This window comes from Pezoporus wallicus, unplaced genomic scaffold (genome assembly GCF_028554395.1).
Source record: "Pezoporus wallicus isolate ANWC-B61680 ecotype Strahan unplaced genomic scaffold, APGP_CSIRO_Pwel_v1 contig_6464, whole genome shotgun sequence".
Taxonomy (NCBI): Eukaryota; Metazoa; Chordata; class Aves; order Psittaciformes; family Psittacidae; genus Pezoporus; species Pezoporus wallicus.
Window position 1 is genome coordinate 1,476,474 of NW_026642130.1, and position 21,327 is coordinate 1,497,800.

Here is a 21,327-nt window from a genome sequence, read left to right on the forward strand (position 1 = left end):
TGGGTAGCCCTTTAAACTCTGCCTGGTTGTCTGTAGTTACAAAGATTCTGATTGGCACTGGGAAACCATTCCATGATTCAGTGGAATCGAAGATGTCTCAGAAGACTTTTTCATAGTCTAATGAGCATCCAGTGCGCTAGAATCAATGGTATCAATCACCTGTAAGAATGTGTTTTGATTTAGCAGTGACAAGTATCTTCATATATGTTTAGCATCTTTATTAAATTTATTATTTATATTTTCTTTCTTATCTGAAACCTAATGTATATGAGTAATGTTAATGGAGAGAGACAGAATGCCGTGACAGACAAAATAAGAAAGTCATTTCAGAAAAGGAAGGAAATTTAAGTGCAGATGACATTGTGGATTTTTTAGATAGCCAAGCAGAGATAATTTTTCATTTAGTAGACTTTATTTTTTCAGACAAAGACAGGATTGTTAAGCTCAATCATCCTACCACAGTTGTTTAATAAATTGAGTATCTTGCCTTGTTTGCTACTCATTGAGTTAGTGAATCTCAACAAGTAAGACTTGCCAGAGGGTTTTAAAAAATCAGTGATGGACCCTTGAGAAGTAGGTTTGTATGTGTGAGGTATATTACAAATAACAACAGCAACACTAGTAATTGATTATGTCTATATGCATGGAATTTATTTTATTATCTCGTAGTCTTTGTGCTTTAGCTAATGTATTAGCTACTGATTGTGGGAGATTTAGGTACAAATTGATTTAAGTAACATGGAAAAATGAATGGCATTTTAGCTTAGATGATTGATCACATTAAAGCTACACTTTGGGCTAATAATTATAATACCTATTCAGTCTTCTTCATAGCTAATGGATGATTTAACAGTGCAAGCCAACACTTGAGTTCTAGGAGGGGCTGTTACTGTTGCACAGTTTGACCTCCTCCTTAACTTCATAATTCTATCACTGACCTTGTACAGCTCTTTGAGCTTTGGTATATCTTTACGGAAAATATATATCCTTAATGTGAAGCCCTCAGGAAAGGGATATGACTTTAGGTGCATTGTTCCACTGATAAATGCTCTTTGCTAATTGAATGTTGCCTTATTTCCCATCTGGATTTTGTATATTTTGACTTAAACTGGCCTACATAGTTAGGCAACATTGGCAAAACTAAAGAGCCTTATTTCTCAGGGTCTTTCTCTATGTCATATCCATATTTGTGAATCAGAATCAGTTCTCCTCTTAAACTTTTCTTCAATAAATTAAGCTGACCACTTCCCTATTGCTATGCAAGGGTGGCATGTGCATATGTTAAATAATCTTGTTTAACTTCTCACTCAGAGCACCTTACACAGAAGTTTATGCTAAACTCATACTCTTGAAATGCTTGCTTGAAGCTGGTATACTACATAGTGATCCTCCATTTATGGAGATTTTTGTAATCGACTCCTTGGTTGGTTGTTAAGTAGTTTGTTAAGCAATAAATAGATTTGTTGAATACTAATTCTTAAGCTCAAACATCAATCAGCATTAACATAGCAAAACTAATGCTTTACTGGCCTTTACTGTATTCATTTTGTGCCTAAATATTCAGTAACACTGGCTTTACAAGAGCTCCCTACTACTCTAAAATACTTGCAAAGAAATGAGCAAAATATTTTTTGCCTTGCAGACCACACTATTAAGTATTGATGAAGAAGGTAGTTGTTGTTCTTGTGTGTAATAATGAAACACTTTAGCAGCTAAAAAGTAAACCAAATCATCAGAAAACTCTATAACTTTTTTTGGAATCACATCTCTGATGTATACTGTTGGTCACTGAATGGAATTTTTGTCCAAATGCATCTTTTAAAATATTTCTGCACCTTTTCCTTCATACCTGTTTCAGCCAGCTTTTATTTATTGTACTATCCTTTAAACCAGTTGTCTGTTTCCTTGGAAAGTGCAAGAGGGATAAAAGTTATCATGTTTTAATGAGTAGTATTATGTGGGTACCGTCTTTTCCCCCCAGTATCACAGGCTCTTTCTCTACTCTCTGCCTTTTGCTAGGGGGGCATCAGGGTGTACAGTTTTTTTTCCATTTCATCTCTACAGTCCTGAGAGTTGATGGTAATCTTCAAAGGGGCTTCTGTATTCTGGTGGCAGTCAAAATACAAATCCCGATGATTTCCAATTTGTCTTGGGGTGCAGGCATTTGAGAAGAGTCTGCTTGTCTGAGTCTGCTTCAGAACCTCCAGCTTTTTAACTCATCCAAGTCCATGTACAACACCAGACAAACTCAAACCGAATACTTTTTATTAGAGAAAAGCCATTTTGAATGCAAAATTGGGAACTAGGTATGAAAGACAGAAACTGGGAAATAGCAATTGCAAAACTGCACCTCCAGACCATTCTTAATGCTAAAGCTTCTCTCTAAGGCTGTTTTTTGACTTTCTGGAATGATCCACAGCAGAGCTGGCTTGCAGTATTGCTGCCTGGGGAAAGGAGAGTGCATAGTGATGAAAGACAGCAGTGCCTTTGGCCAGCGTGGCTGCCTAGGACAACATAATGCCAAACCATGCCTGAACTAGTCACCTAAGGGGTTAGTAATCTTCTCTCTGCTTTGGCCCATTATTTTATAGTTGTGTAGGTAGTAGCCATCCCATATTTTGAAAATTCATACATGAGCAACTTCATGCAACTAGTCTTTTGAAGGGATTTGCATACATCAGCATTAAAGGGGCTAATTACCAGAATTACTCATTTATGGTATAATTTGAAGGAGTTGCGGCTATGTCTAACTAGGGTTTTGTTTTCAAAATGTCACATATAAGCAGTATTAGATACTTTTGCTGTCTGTATTATCCATGTGTAGGTTGCAAATAGAATTAAGTAGATATATGCATATATACCTGTGCTTTCTACTTTTCCCAAACTCAAAAAAAAAAATTGTGAAAGGGTTGCTGTTCCTAGGCATTGCTCACTCTGTAACAGTACTAACTCAGTGAGGCTTTATCTAAATCTTCTCCTTAGCACAATTCTCTATCAGAGTGCTCTTTGGAGCTCAGATTTGAGAGCTTCATAAGAGATGCTGTTAGGAATGGATAACTTCAGAGGTAACTTGACAATACATGCGTACCAGTCTTGGTTCATGAATAGAGAAGAATAGCTAATTACCTCCAAGGGTGTTTCGAACCTTTCTCCCATTAAGAGGTACTCCCCCAGCACAAGGAAGTTTTTAAGCACTTAGTAAAATAAACTTTTTTTTTGTAAACGTTTCATAGTTCAAAATAAATAATTTAAGAGTACCTTGATTACAGTAACTGTAGCTTGATTATTTAAGGTTTTACATCTGTATTTGACTACTGTATGATTTACCAAAATGTGAAATGCTCACTTTTCATTTGCATGTCATTTAAAAGGAGTTATCAGAGTTGAATCTCTTCAGGACTATTTAACCAAGGAAAGACTTGGACTTCCTAAAAATACCTACTGAGTATGCACATAAGAGACTGTGCTAATCAGGTGTATGGAACATCCTAAATTTAGGTTTATTGAATTGAGGCCTGCAGCCTAGTCAGGTAGGGAGGGTGATCCTTATGGTGTGCTGTGTTTTCTTTCTCCCCAGGAATGAGACAAGGTGGGGATGTTGGCACACAGTATCGCTCGGCCATCTACACATTTTCTCCTGAGCAGATGGAAGCTGCCTTGAGATCTAAGGAAGGATATCAAAAGGTAACACTGGGAAGGACATGGAAGGGCTCATATGCAAGCAGAGGTCAAAGCTGTCACCAGTTATCACAAAATCAGTTCTTGTGCTGTGCATTGTCTTTGTGTTGCTATTGGACCTCCTCATTCCAATACTGAAGTTGCATCGTATTTGCTTTAAATTCCAACTTCTGAGAGATTTTTTTTTTCTGTGTGTGAGTCATTTTATAGCCGTGCAGGAAGAAAAATAGTTACTTGTGCAGAGATATTTTTAATCTTTTACAAGTTTATGTGGGTGTGCCAGAGGAGAAAATCTGTGATCTTAAAGCTATTCAAGTGTATCTGGACTCCTCACTTTGAACGGTGTATCCAAACTCTCAGACCCAAGAGTTCTTGAACAATGGGGGAAAGTCCTGATCAATATTTGATCTTGATAACTCAGAATCACCCACCTGCTGCTTATAAGATGCTTCTATCGAGCCATTCCATAAATGTCTTCAGTTAAATGTGACAGCCCCTGACTTAGTAAGACTATTTGTTTTGACACTAGAATTTGTGTGAGAGAAGATCGACCTTTCTATACACGGTTCTGTTTTTCAGTGAAGATGGATTCTGTCTCTTCCCTGCCACATAAGCTATTATTTAACCAAAGGTAGAGGGATTAGTGGCCTATAGTGTTGCTGCATTGCAGTTGCTGTCTGATCTGCCTTGTGGCCTTGTCAATGCAAGATTCAGATTCCACAGCAGAGATATATCAATTCTTTTAATTTATATAAAAAACCTTCACACCTAGGACATCAAATCTACAGAGAATAACTATTAAGTAGTGCTAAAAGAATATCAGCTTTCATACATTCATTTATACTATGAATTAACTCAAGTGTTATGTTAATGAACATGGGGTTTTGGTGTATATTTAATGTTCGAACTAAACAACTGTTTTTTTTTTTGGAGAGTGGGGTTATATCAGTCAGAAGCATCTACCAAGGTCCAAAAAGGAGGTGCATGTGCTGAAGTTTTGTGTGGTAGTTTGGTTTACCTAAATGTGTGCATGACATTGGTGGGCTGAGCTATGTGTGCATTTTAGAGTTGGTTTATATATACAGTTGGCATTATTTTGCATGCAAAGAGATGCTCTGAACTGCATTAACTAATTTGCAAGTCGTGCTTAGCAGTGTGATAACTGTGCATGTAAATTAAGTGTTCAGTGACATATATATGTATTTTCTTGTAAGTATCTGAACACACGGGGATAAGTCAGTCTGACAGGTGTTTATTAACTGAGTGGTTTCTGAAGGTTTGGTATTCATATTTAAGATGCAGGACTTCTTTCTACTCATTGTTTACCTTAGATCCATTCCTTTTCTAAATTGTTTTTGTTCCTTTCTGTTAGCATCTGCTGACCAACATCACATTGTAAATCTTACAGCTTTCAGTTTGCTTTCCCAACTCTATTATTCTCTGCTGTTCTTTGTCATTAGACTAATACAGACTTGAAAGCAAAATTACGATGTAGGAGATTGCAGTATGATATTACAGAAATTTCCATCATCAAATAGATTTCCTTAATGGCACAATTTAAAATTTACCTACTTTGAAGTCTATCACCATTTGAAAAGTGTGTATAATTAGTACATTTATATAATTAGGCACAACTCTGTACGTGATCACATGTAGGGTTTGTTTTTGCACTGAAGTAGGGGGAAGGAAGGGTCTGTGTCACCAGCTAAGGAAACACAACAAATATCTATTGAAATTCCTACAGGATATGTGGTTTCTATGTATTGTTAACAACGATATCTACAATAATATTTGTCGTATTGCAGTAGCAGTAGCATGGTTGTATGAGAAACATACTGAACAAAGTGTTCAGGAATCTCTTTCCATATTAAATGTTTTGCATTGTATTATTTTAATGTAAAACAATCACTTTCCTTATCATTGCAGTAATTTAAAATAAATACCAAGCTCTTCTGTCAGTGGCACATGCATGTCTATTCATGTGATGACAGATAAAAACATGCGGGGATAGTGTAACACTAGATTTTTCCATGATAATCAGTGGTGCATACACCAGATAGGGGAAGGACTAACAAATATTGGAAGTACAATAACTGCAATAAGTATGAGTGATTCTAGAATTTCTTGGCATAGCAAATGAATAAAACCAAAATGCAGTTTGTTTGTTCACTGGATAATTTTGTGTGTGCTCTTAGATGGTATTTTTTAGCTGAGGACCTGGAAGAGAGCTCAGAATGGCCTCTGAACAGAAGATATGTATTTGCTAGATGATTTCTTTTTATAGGCAGGTAGGGCTGTTAACTTAAAGGAAACATTTTTCTTCTCTGAGTGTAGAAACCGTCCAACCCCAAAGTTTATATTGTGAATTCCTTCCTCCAAAAAGGCTAGCCAGAAGTGCTAGCTCCTGTGTGGTAGTCAGACAGCCGTGTTCAGCTCTGTCTACGTTCAGCAGTTGGTGTGGGCAGAGAGGAGCAGATCTGCAGAACAAAGCCTTTTGTACTGAAGATCCAGAAAACACTATGTGCATTTGAAGAGGGTTTACCCTTCTGTAGCTATAGTTTGGTCCTCAGAAGCACACATGCTACTGGCAGGTGGAAGTCACTGGTGCATTTCTGGTACAGCTCCATCAAAATGAGTTGATCTGTCCCAGTGGATAGGAGATTTATTACAAAAGCACGCTTCTGCTCCAAACTGAAACACTAATGTAGCTTATACCTTTAGGGTAGTGCTATGCTTGAGTGGAGAAATACTGTAGTTAAGTGCACTATGTCCTTAGCTCCTACCAGCCTATGAGTGGGAATCGTAATGCACAGTGAGCCCAAGTATCCTGCAGGGTTACATCTATTTTAAGTTGTGAAACTTGTTGCTGATTCATGCAGCTGTTTTAACAGCTGAGAAATGGCGATGCAGCAATGAATATGCATCGAGCCATGTGTCTTTAGCTCTTGATGAAACTGAATGCATACAGTCAGAGTTGGCTAGTGGTAATACATATTGTAATACTATAGTGCTGCCAGTAAATTGTAACACAATGTAAGTGTAATCAGAAAGACATACAATGAGGGCCAGGGCTTGGTGAAAGTACTGCGAATGAGCTGTTCCATCAGTTTTGCCTGAAGCTGAAGTTTTATAGTGCAGTTGAACCTGGGGTTACTCAATTTTCAAGACAGTTGCTAGGCTGCATTTGGTTTTCAAATGGATTATCTAGGCAATAATCCAAATAGTGAAATCAGGGTGGGAAAATGTTTGTATTTATTTATTTATTCATTTATTTTTCTGCAGCATTTGAAGCATTTCTTTTGTCAAGCACTAGCACACTAGGTTTTCAGACTGCAAGAATGTACAGAGTAACTCCTTTCTATGTTTGGCTTATATTAAAGTAATATGCAAAAATGCCAATATCTCTGCATCTTCATGTAGGGCAGCACTGACAATAAACACCATGCATAGGGAGCAAAACAAAGGTGTATAACTTTTTTATGAAAGCAAATATTTGTCAGGAGGAGATCCTTCCACAAAGCAACTAAAGGGCCTTTCTGTGAATCATTATGAGTCCTGAGGTCTTGACAGAGGTGTTGGGTGATGTGAGGAGGTAATAAACTCCTGATTTGTTATAGCTAAGAGAAGTTGATGGGGAGAACTGCTGTTGTTTACATCATGGTTGTAATCTGGGAGATTAATAAGGGCTGAAAGTCACAGGAGTATAGAAATACTGAGATTTTTATGAAGACATTAAAAGTGTGGCTTTTACTGTTTTACAGTGATGGGTTTGGGGAATGGTGTGGGGGGTGGGCTTTGTTTTGTTGGTTTTTTAACTGTAAAAGTCCTGAACAGTTGCATGGTAAATCATGGATGACCAGGGGAAGAATGGGGATCAGTGTTATTTTACGCAGTTGTGGATTTACAGTGCTATCGTTCATTTGTAATGGCCAACTTTCAGTGTGGCTGCAGTTACACAATAGCACTCCTGATCCTGAACTCACCACAGGAGATCTCGGAACACACTGAATTAACACTGAGATTGACTTTGCACCACAGTATACCTCTCGGTACTGGCCTTCAGGAAATGCAACGGTCTCTGCAGCACAGCAGCCTTACAGGTACTGTGTAAGTTTCATAAGCTTGGTGTGAGGTGATGAGGGAACAGCCTAACAAAATCCTCAGCTGCAAAATCAAGAGCTTCATATTTGATATCATAGAAAAGAGATTAAAAAAGCTGGAGTTTCCTGGCCAGTGCAGTGAGCTTTGGAGCAGCAATCTGCAAGGAAATGAAGTGGTGAGGATTGTATTTGTCAAGGCTGGAGGAAAGGCTGTTTACAGACCTACAGGATTGATGGTTTTGAGTCTTCCATTGCATCAAGGAATGCCCTGTGGAGTGGATTTACATTTATGTGATGTAAAATATCGCTGTGTGAGTTTAGAACATGCTTTGGCTGGGAGACAGTTTTTCACATGTTTTTTGGCTGGGAAAGTTAAATAGGTCTTTTAAAAAGCAGGTTGTTATTAAAGCAATACAATAGAGCTCATAAAAAAATAACGCCTGCTTACTCGCCTTCAAATTATGCCTATTTCAGAGCTTTATGTATTGAATTATCTTTGCTTCACTCTGATGTGAATAGTAGCTGCTTGATTCCTGATTGATGGTGGTAGTTGTTATGAAAATAAGTAAATCTGATCTGATAAGCTAAGCCATTATTTGTTTTGTAATCACTCATCTGTGCTACAGAGATACCTTTTTTAAGTCCATCCCTCCTGAGAAAGAGGGAGCTGCATTCAGCTGTGGATGAGGAGGTTTTGTGTGAACAGTGGCAACAAGATAAAAGTTTTAATGGTGTGAACTGAATTTCTTTGTTGAATTTCGTCTGAAATGCATCTATGTGATGCATTTATAAAGTTTTGTGGTACATGCTGTGTCTACTTTTTTCTACCTTTTCGGTAGGGAATTCTGTTATGGTAGGCATGGTCAGTGCCATATGTTTTTCTTTGCAGCCACAACATATGACATGAGTTTACTCAATATTATAGTCATTGTTTATCTGGCTTTTTTTTTCTTAACAATTTTTCCTATGTTTCTGTGCTGTAGAATCTTATCTCATGTTGTGGGTGGGAAAATATCTTAGTATCACCATCAAGATGTCTTTATTTTGAAACTATGAAAAGTACAGGATGTGTATGTCCTTATGAAAACGGAAGTGTGCACAGGAGGTCTAAGGACACCTCTCAAATCTCACCGAGGTAGAGGAGAAGTGACACCAACCTATGAGGAGTGCAGTATGCTACCAGTTGCATGCTATTTCTGTTCCCCTGGATGCAGCAACAGCACATGCTGCTTGTTTTTGTTAATGCTGAAGAAAGCAAGATTTTTTTTTAGCTTTTGATTCTGCATATATGCTGTTCATTTGATCAAAGGCTGGGTGTTTCACTTAGCCCTTTGACTGTTGCAAATATAGCTAATCATGCATTTGAAATCAGGGCTATGAACAACATTATGAAACCATACTTCCTGTTTGACAGTAATTTTTTCATCTGGGTGGCCATGGAGTTCAGCAAAGAAGCCATTTTCTTTATTGTACTGTGAATGTGAAACTGGTGCTTCATGCTAACGCTTATGTTGGACATTTAAACTAATGCTAGAAATTGTCCTACAGTAAACTAATGTAAATAGCGAACAGATTTAACTCCAAGAATGGATTGTAAATAAAACATTTCCTGCTTTATATTGCGTGCTCTGTTCAGCTCGCCAGTAATGTAAAAACATCCTAAATTTGACCAGACATCAATTTTTCATACACTTAGACAGATGAATTCTCAATCTTCAAGGCAGATCCCCGTGCTGATTCAAAAGATGAGGATATAAAGAGCTAAGCTGTCTACAGCAGTCTAGTGCCATTTGGTTGTCCGACACTATCTGACCTGGCCTCCAGCTGCCGCTCCAGCTGGCATAGGTCTCCTATAAGTCCTAGTCATAGCAGTGGTAAGGCAACACACTAAAGCTAAATACCTTTATATCAGCCTATAAATGTGTTCATAAATGGTTCAGTGGCATACAGGATCATTCTGAAGGGCTTCTATCTCAGGCTTTTGAATTTCTTGATCTTGATTATGCATCTGTTATGGCACTTTAAAAGTTTCACAAGCACATTAAATGTCAGGAGCATAAATCTGATAAGGATATTAATAATTATGGTTTAAGTGAACAGTGTTTTACAGGGAACAGGATATAGTTCTCTTAGGGAATTATAGAATCAGAGTGATTCATAGAATCCCAGGTTGGAAGGGACCTCAAGGATCATCTGGTCCAACCTTTCCTGGCAAAGCATGACCTTCTTGGCAAAGCTGGAACTAGATGTCCCAGCACCCCAGGGTGCTCCCTGTCCAGCTGAATCTTAACAGTCTCCAATGTTGAGGAGTCCACCACATCCCTGGGGAGATTATTCCAATGGCTGGTTCTCCTCATGGTAAAAGATTTTCCTCTTCTGTCCAACAAGTTTTCAAGGAGCTTAGTTTAAATGAGATTAGTTATGGGGAGGACATGATGAAGTAGCCTACAAGAAGGCCAAGGCAAAAGGAAGGTGTTTATGATAGCTGTTGCCGTGGTGGGTCAGATCTTGTTCTCTTTGGGTTAAACGTAGCCCTTAAAAGTGACTTCAGCAAAAATTTCCGGAAGACAAAACCAAAAATCATCTTGAGATGTATCGAGTCTTGCAATGTGTTGAAAGATAAAGCTTATAGTGGGACTGTCCACATTGATCTGGGCAAGTAGAGAGGGGTTGGCCTGGTTTATAGTTTCCATGCAAATTAAAAAATGAATCAAAAAGTTTCTTGTTTTTTTTCCTGGGTTTTTTCATTTTAAAATGACACATACATTTTTAATGAGCATGGTGAAGTCTGTGAGCGTTACTTCTGCTATCCATAGTTTGCTTATCCTTAATGCAAAGCTGTTGGATCCAAACAACACTATTCAAACCCTAAGTTTTCTCAGTGACAAAAATGTGCCAGAGCCAGAATTCAAGGAAGTACTCATGGAACATTCTTCCACTGTTTATCCAACTCTAAAATATGAAGCCAAGAATTTGTCTGAAATGGCTTTTCAAATCAAATATAAGAACATAATAGCACTTCAGGAAGTTCCAAGCTCCACAAAGGTGACACATGGAAACAACAGATACTCCACATTTGTAAAATATGCTGCTTAGGTTTGGATATAGGAGTGTCCGCTTGAGCACTTGGGTTCAAACAAGTTGATAACCAGATGTACTACATCACGTGTTGACACTTGCCATACCCTCATGCGGTTGCATAGATAGAATCTAATGTTAATGTTTGCTGAAGTAAGTCTCCAGATTTTCACAGGACACAATGCAGATCAACAGCACATCTGCAAAGCCAGAACACCACCATTAGAATCAATGGAATTACTTTGGCTTTCCAGTAATGCAATTGAGATAAAAATCTGGCCCAGGAGTTTCTTTATTTTCAGCATTTTTGTTCCCCAAGGAATTGTCAGAAAATTCTGTGTCTTATTTTCTGTTTGAAGTATGACACTTAGTCAACTATAGCTCTCAGCTTTTGGGAAAACAAGTCAATATTTCCTGGAAAGAAAAATCAGAGCATGATTTAGCCAGCAACATTGTCATGTCTGTTTTGATCTTGTGATCTTTTTGCATCAAGATCTTTTTCTCCTTTATTGAGTTCTACAGGTTGCTTGTAGACTAGCCTTGTTTTCTTTTCAATCCAGGATGTATGCTGATTACAGTATGAGCTAGATTGCAGGAGGTCAGAATGGGCTTTCTGGTTGATGGGCAATACCATCAATGGTATTATCAGTCTTGTCCTGGAGTTTTGTAGGATTGTGGAAATTGAAGTGATTCAGTTTGGAAAAGCCAGGACATTTCTCTTTGTGTTAATGCGTATCCATCATTCCCAGGAAAACATGAAGTTACAACAGATATTAATGTAAGTACTCTCTTAGTTGTGTATCAATGGGCTCATGCCTGTATATGAATCATCATAGGCATCAGGCATATAGGAATATGAAAATATGTTTTGTTAAGAGCTGCTGTGAAACAAAAAGGACAAAACTTGCTAGACAGATGCTCCTATGCTGAAATATTTGGATGTGTCTGAGGACAAGGAGGGATGGGATATTTGTGAGTTCAGTCCTATTGTTCCGGAGTCTCTGTTTCTATGACTTTGATTTTATTCCTTGGTGCTGTAGCTAGGAATTTTGTCATCTTATGCTGCCTGTGAGCCTAACTGGTGAAGTACCAGCAAGATAGATGTCTGCATTCACACCATGCATTGCTGACAAGAAAGATCAAGCAAAGCCCACATTACAGCTCTCCATTGAGCTGATGTAGAAAAATCAGTTTTTCTGCCTTTCTCACTTCATTTTCCCACTCCCAAGTATATTTCAGCCTTAATTTGTTGTTTGTTTCCTTCCAATTTGCTTCCCAGCGTCTTCTATCATTTGACCTTGCCCCACATCCCTTTCTTCGTAGTTCTGCATTTATTTTGGTCTTGAAATTTTCCACTTTCTTCCTCAGGCCTGTGTTTCTGAAAAGTCTTCTCTTCCTTCTATCCCTGCAGACAATGATAAACTTGTGTTTTTTTTCCTAGCTGACCTTTATTACATGCCGTTTAGTCACAAGGTCTAAAAGTAGATCTAACTACCCAGCATGTCAGGGTAGACAAAATATATTCCCTCTTTTGCAGCCTAAAGCATCATAAGATACTTCCCTCTGCAGAACCATGTAGGTGTGTGCTCTGCAGGGCCGCTGCAGAAAGTGTCACTAAATACTGAGAAATCACAGAATCATGGATTGGTTTGTGTTGGAAGGGACCTTAAACCTCATCCAGTTCCAACCCCCTGCCACAGGCAGGGACACCTTCCGCTAGACCAGTTGCTCCAAGTTCTGTCCAACCTGGCCTTGTACACTGCCAGGGACGGGGCAGCCACAGCTTCTCTCAGTGCCACTTCCACTCACAGTAAAAGTATTTCTTCCTAATGTCTAATCTAAATCTCCCCTCAGTCAGTTTAAAGCCATTCCTCCTAATCTTATCACTACTTGCCCTGTTATAAACCCCTCTCCGAGTTTCTTGTCTGCCCCTTTAGGTACTGAAAGGCTGCTCTAAGGTAATGACACTGTGCTCCCAGCCCCCAGGACTCTGCTCTGTATTTTTTGGTTTTGACCTTTCCCCAAGCAATCAGCTTCCTATGGTGTATTGAGGTTAATGTATTTCCATTCTGGTTGCTCCTTTCTCCTTTGCTTTGGTTATTTTTAGGTGAGCCAGTTAAACCACATCTTTTTCAATTTTTAAAGGAACTGTATTAAAGATGTTCATAGAAGAAAAACTTTCATACATAAAAGCACTTTGTAAGCTAGTAGGAAAAGGCATAATGAAGACCCATAGCCCAGAGCTTAAACTAGGTGAAGGTATATATTTGTAACAGCAGGTGACTGACAGTGAAAGCCAGGGATGCACCATCTCTTCAGCAGAATAGTGTTATTCAACTAAGTATAGTTGTATAGATGGATAGTCAAATTTGTAGCTTTATGCATCAATGTTCTCATATCGGTGACTTTCACCAAAAAGATTCTCTAAGTTTAGTTTTGAGATTTCTTGAAGTTTTTATCTGTTAAAATCAGCTTTTTTTTAAAAAAATGAAAATCAGTTTGTTTTTTTTTCTGTGGAAAAAAGCAAGCAACAACAACAACAAAAGTATACCAGAACTGGATAGACTATCAGAGAATTCATTTAATCAGTGATCTAAATAAAGGTGAAATGAACTCCATGGGCACACTGCCGTTTATATCCATTTCTGTAGATGTTCCTGTATTCTTTGTTCTTAAATGTAAAATTTTTGGATTTCACCTTCCTAGTTGTAGAATTTGAGGTTTAACTATGCCACAATGATCTCAAATGTGCAGGGGGAGCACCCTGGCATTATCACCATTTACTGTAACTCTGACCTTTATGTCATCTTCCAATTTTACCAGCACGAATTTTATAATTATTTCTAAGGCTTTATGACTGTGCTTCATAATGATTCTGGTGAAAATCCACCTCAATCCAGTTAGCATTTGCTGTATTGATACCATGTAACACTTCTTTTTTTTTTTTATTTTTAATCAAAACAGTTATATGGTACTAAATCAAATGTAAAATATTAACTATTGTGTCTTCAAAGTTTCCTTTGTCAGCTAAACTTTGTCATCTCATCAAAGAAAGATGTTGGGTTTATATTTGACCTGTTTTCTACAAAAACATGGTGATTGGCACTAATTATATTCCTTACCATTTGAATGTCATTTCATTTTTGTTTGGTTGGTTTTGTTTTTAACCAAGTACAAATTGGCACAGTGTTGTGTGTCTTGTCTTACTTGTCCCTTTTGAAGTGCTGCAGGGAATCGGTGCTTATTCCCTCTTTTAGAATATTCAATACTAACCGTCCACTGCTTGTGTGAAAAACGCATTCTTCTAAAAAGTTGAATAATTAGGCAACTTTGGGTTTACTGACTGGTTCTTCATGCTGAAGGACTCCCAACTGTTATCCTAGAATATGTGGCAAATTAATTGTCTCCAGCAAATACAATTCATTGACAGCTTTCAGCCCAAAAGGTAAAGTTTTATGGAGCTTAAAACACCCAAAGAAAATATCTGAAAAAAGATGAGCTATAAATTGCAGTGAAGGCTTGTAGCATCCTTCCTGCTATTCCACATACACACACAAATGTGCACTTTAAATTTAATCTCCCTCATTTTACTTTCTGTATTTTTTATTTTTACCACAATCAGCTAATTATATCTTGGATGATTATTTTTCATCCCACTCTTCTTGCCATTATATATACGTGGTGGCTATTTTATGTGCCAACAATCATAGGAAATAAATTTTCCCATTATCCCATGAGATGTTATTATAAGAAAAACGTTCAGAGCGAAATCAGGAGATTGAACAGGGCTGGAGGAAAACCTGGTTTGTGTCATTGCCCTCTAGTGGCCTCGCTGCAGCTCTGCAGTATGATGAAATGCAGGAGCTCGTTTTCTTCCTTCTCTTTGTGTGCAGCCACCAGGTTTCTTGTCATTTCAGCATCCTAAAGTTGTTTGTCCACATCTGTGTAAGCCACAGAGCACTGTTTTATATATCAGCTAAAAGTATAAGTATCCTGCTGGTGTCTGTAAATGATGACAACAGGATATTCTGTGGGTTTTATATTTTGCTATGGAAAAGAGGAAGATGCATGTAGTCTGTATTAACATTATTTAGTAAGTGAGATTGGATGGGGAAACACTCATGTATGATGGCTGATCATTTAAATATATACACTTTAGAGAAGTAGATGTAATTTTTTTTTTGCATCATTTTCTGCCTCCATTGCTGTGTATAGTTGTGAATTCATAGAATAGAATAGTTAGGGCTGGAAAGGACCTTAAGATCATCTAGTTCCAACCCCCCTGCTGTGGGCAGGGACACCTTACGCTAAATCATATCACCCAAGGCCTCGTCCAACCTGGCCTTGAACACTGCCAGGGATGGAGCATTCACAACCTCCCTGGGCAACCCATTCCAGTGCCTCACCACCCTAACAGGAAAGAATTTCCTCCTTATATCCAATCTAAACTTCCCCTGTTTAAGTTTTAACCCGTTACCCCTTGTCCTGTCACTACAGTCTCTAATGAAAGGTCCCTCTCCAACATCCCTATAGGCCCCCTTCAGATACTGGAAGGCTGCTATGAGGTCTCCACGCAGCCTTCTCTTCTCCAGGCTGAACAGCCCCAACTTCCTCAGCCTGTCTTCACACGGGAGGTGCTCCAGTCCCCTCATCATCCTTGTGGCCCTTCTCTGGACTTGTTCCAACATTTCCATGTCCTGTTTATGTTGAGGACACCAGAACTGCACACAATACTCCAGGTGAGGTCTCACAAGAGCAGAGTAGAGGGGCAGGATCACCTCCTTCGACCTGCTGGTCTCGCTCCTTTTGATGCAGCCCAGGATGCGTTTGGCTTTCTGGGCTGCAAGCGCACACTGAAGCCAGCTCATGTTCATTTTCTCATCGACCAACACCCCCAAGTCCTTCTCCACAGGGCTGCTCTGAATCTCTTCTCTGCCCAACCTGTAGCTGTGCCTGGGATTGCTCCCACCCAGGTGTAGGAGCTTGCACTTGGCATGGTTAAACTTCATGAGGTTGGCATCAGCCCACCTCACAAGCGTGTCAAGGTCCCTCTGGATGGCATTCCTTCCCTCCAGGGTATCAACCGAACCACACAGCTCGGTGTCATCGGCAAACTTGCTGAGGGTGCACTCAATCCCACTGTCCATGTCAGTGACGAAGATGTTGAACAAGACCGGTCCCAACACCAATCCCTGAGGGACACCACTCGTTACTGGTCTCCAGCCGGACATTGAGCCATTGACCACAACTCTTTGCGTGCGGCCATCCAGCCAGTTCTTTATCCACCGAGTGGTCCATCCATCAAATTGATGTCGCTCCAATTTAGAGACAAAGATGTTGTGTGGGACAGTGTCAGACGCTTTGCACAAGTCCAGGTAGATGACATCAACTGCTCTACCCCTGTCCATCAGTTCTGTAGCCCCATCATAGAAGGCCACCAAATTGGTCAGGCAGGATTTCCCCTTAGTGAAGCCATGCTGACTGTCACCAAGCACCTTGTTGATTTTCATGTGCCTTAGCTTGGCGGAAAGCCTACCAAATGTTTCATCCCATTTATTTCTAAATTATTCTTCCATCTTTCTGTGGAAATCTTCACTGGTATCCACAGGTACTGATCATTGTGTCTGTCAGGTTCACTTGCAGATTCAGAAGTGTTGAAGCCCATGGGAGTTGATGGTTTTGCATCTTGAGCTTGCTGAGCATCTCCAACCTCATTGATACGCACAATGATGAGCACTCAGCACCTTTCAGATTGATTCTTCACCATTGTCATGCTCAGTGCTTGACACTGGAGAGAGACCACCAAAATCAATGGAGTCTAGTTCTCATTTTGCAAAGAGAAAGCATGTAACCTACCCCCAACACCCAATTCTATTGCAAGTTAATGTTTCAACAAATGTATCAGTAAAGTGCAGTAAGCATTATAAATTAGATATTTATAAGACATACCAATGGGAGAAAGAAGGGTGAATAATGCTTGTGTTGGAGAAGGATCATTATAAGAATGGCCTTTTGTGAAATGAAAAATCAAAACAAAACTTGAGGCAATTATATTCATTTTAAATGCTACAATCAGAGGAAATGAAACACTGCTGCAGACTGGTTGTTTCTATTTTTTACTTTGAGTTAAAGCACAATGCACGACTGTATTATATCTTGTTAGTCTCAAAAGTTGAGTGACTTTTTTGCCATAAAATGCCTGTCTAATATATATTGACTTTATATGATGTTATATTTCTGCACTATGCAGGAAGGAGAGGAAGGAAAAAGGCTTTACAGGGCATTTTTGAAATGACAGCACAGTTCTGGCTTTGATAGTTGTTTTAGGTTAGGCATTAATTTAGCATCACGAGAAAATCACAGCTTTCATTAGAGAGCAGAGCACAGGCAATTCAAACACCTGTGCAAAAGAGATGAAAGCACATTTATTTAGAATCATAAAATCATAGAATCATTTAGGTTGGAAAAGACCTTTAAGATCAGAGATCCAACTGTTATCCTAACACTGCCAAGTCCACCCCTAAACCATGTCTGTAAGTGCCGCATCTACACATCTTTTAAGTACCCCCAGGTATGGTGGCTCCCACCACTGCTCTGGACAGCCTGTTCCAATCCTTGACAGCTCTTTTGGGGAAGAAATGTTTCCTAATATCCAATCTGAACCTCCCCTGGTGCCACTTGAGGCCATTTCCTCTTGTTCTATTGCTTGTTACCTGGGAGAAGAGACCAACCCTACCTGGCTACAACCTCCTGTCAGGTAGTTGTAGAGAGTGAGAAGGTTTCCCCTAAGACTGCTTTTCTCCAGGCTAAACAACTTGAGTTCCCTCAGCCACTCCTTGTAAGACTGTGGTCTTCCCCAGTGCTTAGGTCAGAGTGAGAAGCCTGTAGTTCCCCGGATCCTCCTTCTGGCTCATTCTCATGCAAATATCACATTTGTATCACATTTGCTAACCGCCAGTCAACTGGGATCTCCCTCAATAGCCAGGACCAGTGATAAATGATGGAAAGTAGCTTGGTAAGCACTTCCACCAGCTCCCCTAGTACTTTTGGATGGATCCTATCTGGCCCCATAGACTGGTGTGTGTCTGGTGTAACAGGTCGCTGACCATTTCCTCTTGGAATAAAGGGGCTTCCTTCTACTCCCCATCCCTGTCTTCCAGCTCAGGAGGATAGGCACCTGGAGAATAGCTGGTCTTACTATTAAAGACTGAGGCATTAAGTACCTCAGCCTTTCCTCATCCTTTGTCACTATGTTTCGCCCTGCATCCAATAAAGGATGGAGATTTGAGTGTTTGTGGATGTGCATTGAAGGCGTAGGAAAAAAATATTGCAGCTTTGAACTTACTTCAAAAATGACTCACTCCCTCTGGTGGGAACATTTAATTCTGAATGTGTGATGCTGATTTCCCTCCTCCTCTTGCATCCACCCCCCCCCCCCCCCCCCCCCCCCCGCCACATTCGCATTCATCTTGCTTCGTGTGACATCTGCTCTGTGTGCTGCAGAGCAGCACTTTGGTTTCTATGGTAGCTGCTGTAGCCAGCAGACCCACGGACTGAGTGGGAAAGGAGGAAGAAAAAGCCCAATGTGGCTGGATTTAGGTGCATGATGGTTGATCACCCTTTGCCATTGAGCTGGGATGCCTTCTGAGAGGATGCCCCAAGGCTAGGTTGCTCCCATGGCCAGCAACTGCTGAGGCATCCAAGGCCAGGGGCATTTGCTTTCTTTTCCAGTGTGAAGTGGCTGAAGGACAATAGTCAAGTGGAGGGTGTGAAGAACAGCAGATTGTGGGTTTGGTTGAACTTCAGTCTGTATTTCTTTTTGTCTTGTTTAGGTCTCCAATTTTGCAGTAAACGGTTCTCAGCTTCTGTCTCTCAGATGGTGAAAATGCAGATGCCAGACCTAAGATATTATAATTAAGTGTCTATTTATAACATAGTTTGACATTAGAATTACCATGTCATTTTTTAAACAAGAGAGGATAATGCCAATTCACAATCTACACCTGTAGCTGGGGTTTTTATTGTGGGTTTGGTTTTTGGTTTTGGTGATTTTATTATTATTATTCTATTTTAAACACAGTTTTTCTTTGATTTATTCTGCCTCTGAATTCATTAAGAGGCCTGAATTAGCATCCTACCATGTTGTCTGTGGCTTCTTCGCTCCTCTGTCTCCCCAGCTATAAACACCAGGATTCTGAGCTGGCTCACTTTAGCTATGGTGAGTTGAATAAAATAAAGAGCCCACATAGACTAGACTAGACTAGACTAGACTAGAATAGAATTGGTTTGATTGAAAGAGACCTTTAAGATCATCAAGTACAACCATTACCCCAGTACTGCCAAGACTACCACCAAACCTTGTCACTGAGGGCCTCTGTACATATTTTGAACACTTCCAGGGACGGTGATTCCACCACTGCCCTGGGCAGCCTGTTCCAATACCTGAGCACCCTCTCTGTGAAGAAATTTTTGCTGATATAGAAATCTAAACCTCCCCTGGAGCAACTTGAGGCCGTTACCTCTTGTCCTATCACTTGTTACCTGGGAGAAGAGACTGACCCCTACCTCACTACAACCTCCTGTCAGATAGTTGTAGAGATTAGTAAGGTCCCCCTGAGTCTTCTCTTTCCAGACTGAACACCCCCATTTCCCTCAGCTGTTCCTCACAGGACTTGTGCTCCAGACCCTTCACCAGCTTCTTTGCCCTTCTCTGGACCCGCTCCAGCACCTCAATGTCTTTCTTGCAGTGAGGGGCTTAGAACTGAACACAGGATTTGAGGTGCGGCCTCACCAGTGCCAAGTAGAGGATGATCTCTGCCCTGGCACGTTTTCTTTAATGCTTAGAATTTCAGCATGCTAAGGCCAAGTGTTTTGTCTTATGTGAATAATATTTTGCATTTTCAGGCATGCCTGCTATACTCTGTATGATTGTATTATCTATGTGTGTTTGTACCTTGCATCTTTTCCACTTTGTCGGTTATTCCCGTTTAATCCTATAGTCAGTTATTCCTGTTTAATCCTATATTATCTGTCACTGAGGCTTTATTAGCGTGCCAGATATCAGAAACCCCTCAGTCTGTTTTAAGTAGTTGTCAGTGGTGTGATACATTCTCTGAAACTCAGTTGTAGTCTGTTGTATGTGGCTTTCTGGTGCTGTTCTAAAATAACCCAAATTAAGCTTCATTAGAAGAAAAAAAAGTTACAGCAAATTAGGGCAAAAGAAGAAGAAGATGTTTTGCTAGGTTCCTTAGGAGCTATGGTTGCCATTTTAAAGTGGGGCTTGGTTGCCTGTTCTACCCTTAGTCTTCTTCCAGTTTTCCTGTAATGGTTCTGTTCATTGCCATAACTTCAACTGTAAATGTTTTCTCTGGAAGCTAAGATCATCCCACATTTTCCAGTATTTGGCCCTGAACAGTTATAGGCCCTGTGATCCACTTTGAAGAGATGGAACATGAATTCTGGTCATAGGAGATGCCACATCACGAGAGGGAGGGATGTCTTGAGCATTTACTTGGAGAAGGTTAAGATCTTTTCCTAAAATGATATTGTGAGGGAACTGTGAATAGTAATGACATAAGACAAAAGACAAAAATCCAACAGCTGAGGGCCCTTTGCAATTGTGCAGACACCTGATTATTTAGATATTTTATAATAATATATAATATATATAATTATAATGATATATAATAATAATATATATTATATAGATTATAGTTTATAGATTTTATTTTCTATATTATATATTATATGCATCATATATATATATAACATATATAGTATAGATGTTATATACTGTTCTCATTCACTTGGGCCCAGCATTTTACATGCATGGTATCCTTCTCATGTTCCCAGCTTCCATTTGATTTGTTTGCTTGAAACATGTAGCTCAGACTACTGCTACTAGTATAATGCACACTAGCTCTTTCTTACCATTCTTAGAGTCTGTAGCATCTTGGTTGTAGGTGGACCATAACTGTATTTGCATTTTATTGTGTTTCTTTTGCAAGAGCTGTTTTGTTTTCTTTTTCTCGAGATCAGTCCGTGTATGACTTATGTGGCTATGTATTGATCGATGTTTGAAGATAATATTAAAAATGGGATTAGTACATAGCAATGATATATTAAATAGTGTAATTCATCATTCTGCAGAGGCCATCATTAATTTAATTTGTTTAATTAAAATAACCCATTAAAATGCTGGTGCTGGATTTAGTTACTGGCATAAAAACACTACTGGCTTCCCTTTTGTTAATGGGACATAATATTATACAAGGTCTCAACAACTTCAACATTTTGCTAATTGAGTCAGCAGTTCAATTAGAAATTAGTGTTGCTGGGAAGGAAAAACAAATCAAATATAGAACCTAGTTAGCATTTAAAACTTAAAACTGGGGGTTTCCTTATTTTCTTTTTAGTGAGTGTGAGCAGGAGGTTAGGTTGTTATGTGAACATTAAAAAATGTCATCACCCG

The 21,327-nt window shown here is 39.4% G+C and overlaps 1 protein-coding gene across 4 annotated transcripts in view; it reads left to right on the top strand.

Moving 5' to 3' along the window:
- The window catches only part of MSRA (methionine sulfoxide reductase A), a 277,903-nt gene that overhangs the window by 179,437 nt on the left and 77,139 nt on the right, over positions 1–21,327 (top strand). For all 4 annotated transcript variants that reach the window (XM_057427498.1, XM_057427499.1, XM_057427502.1 and 1 more), the window contains one exon: positions 3,578–3,684. In XM_057427498.1, coding sequence (XP_057283481.1) covers positions 3,578–3,684 — 107 coding nt within the window. The remainder of the gene's footprint in view (positions 1–3,577; positions 3,685–21,327) is intronic.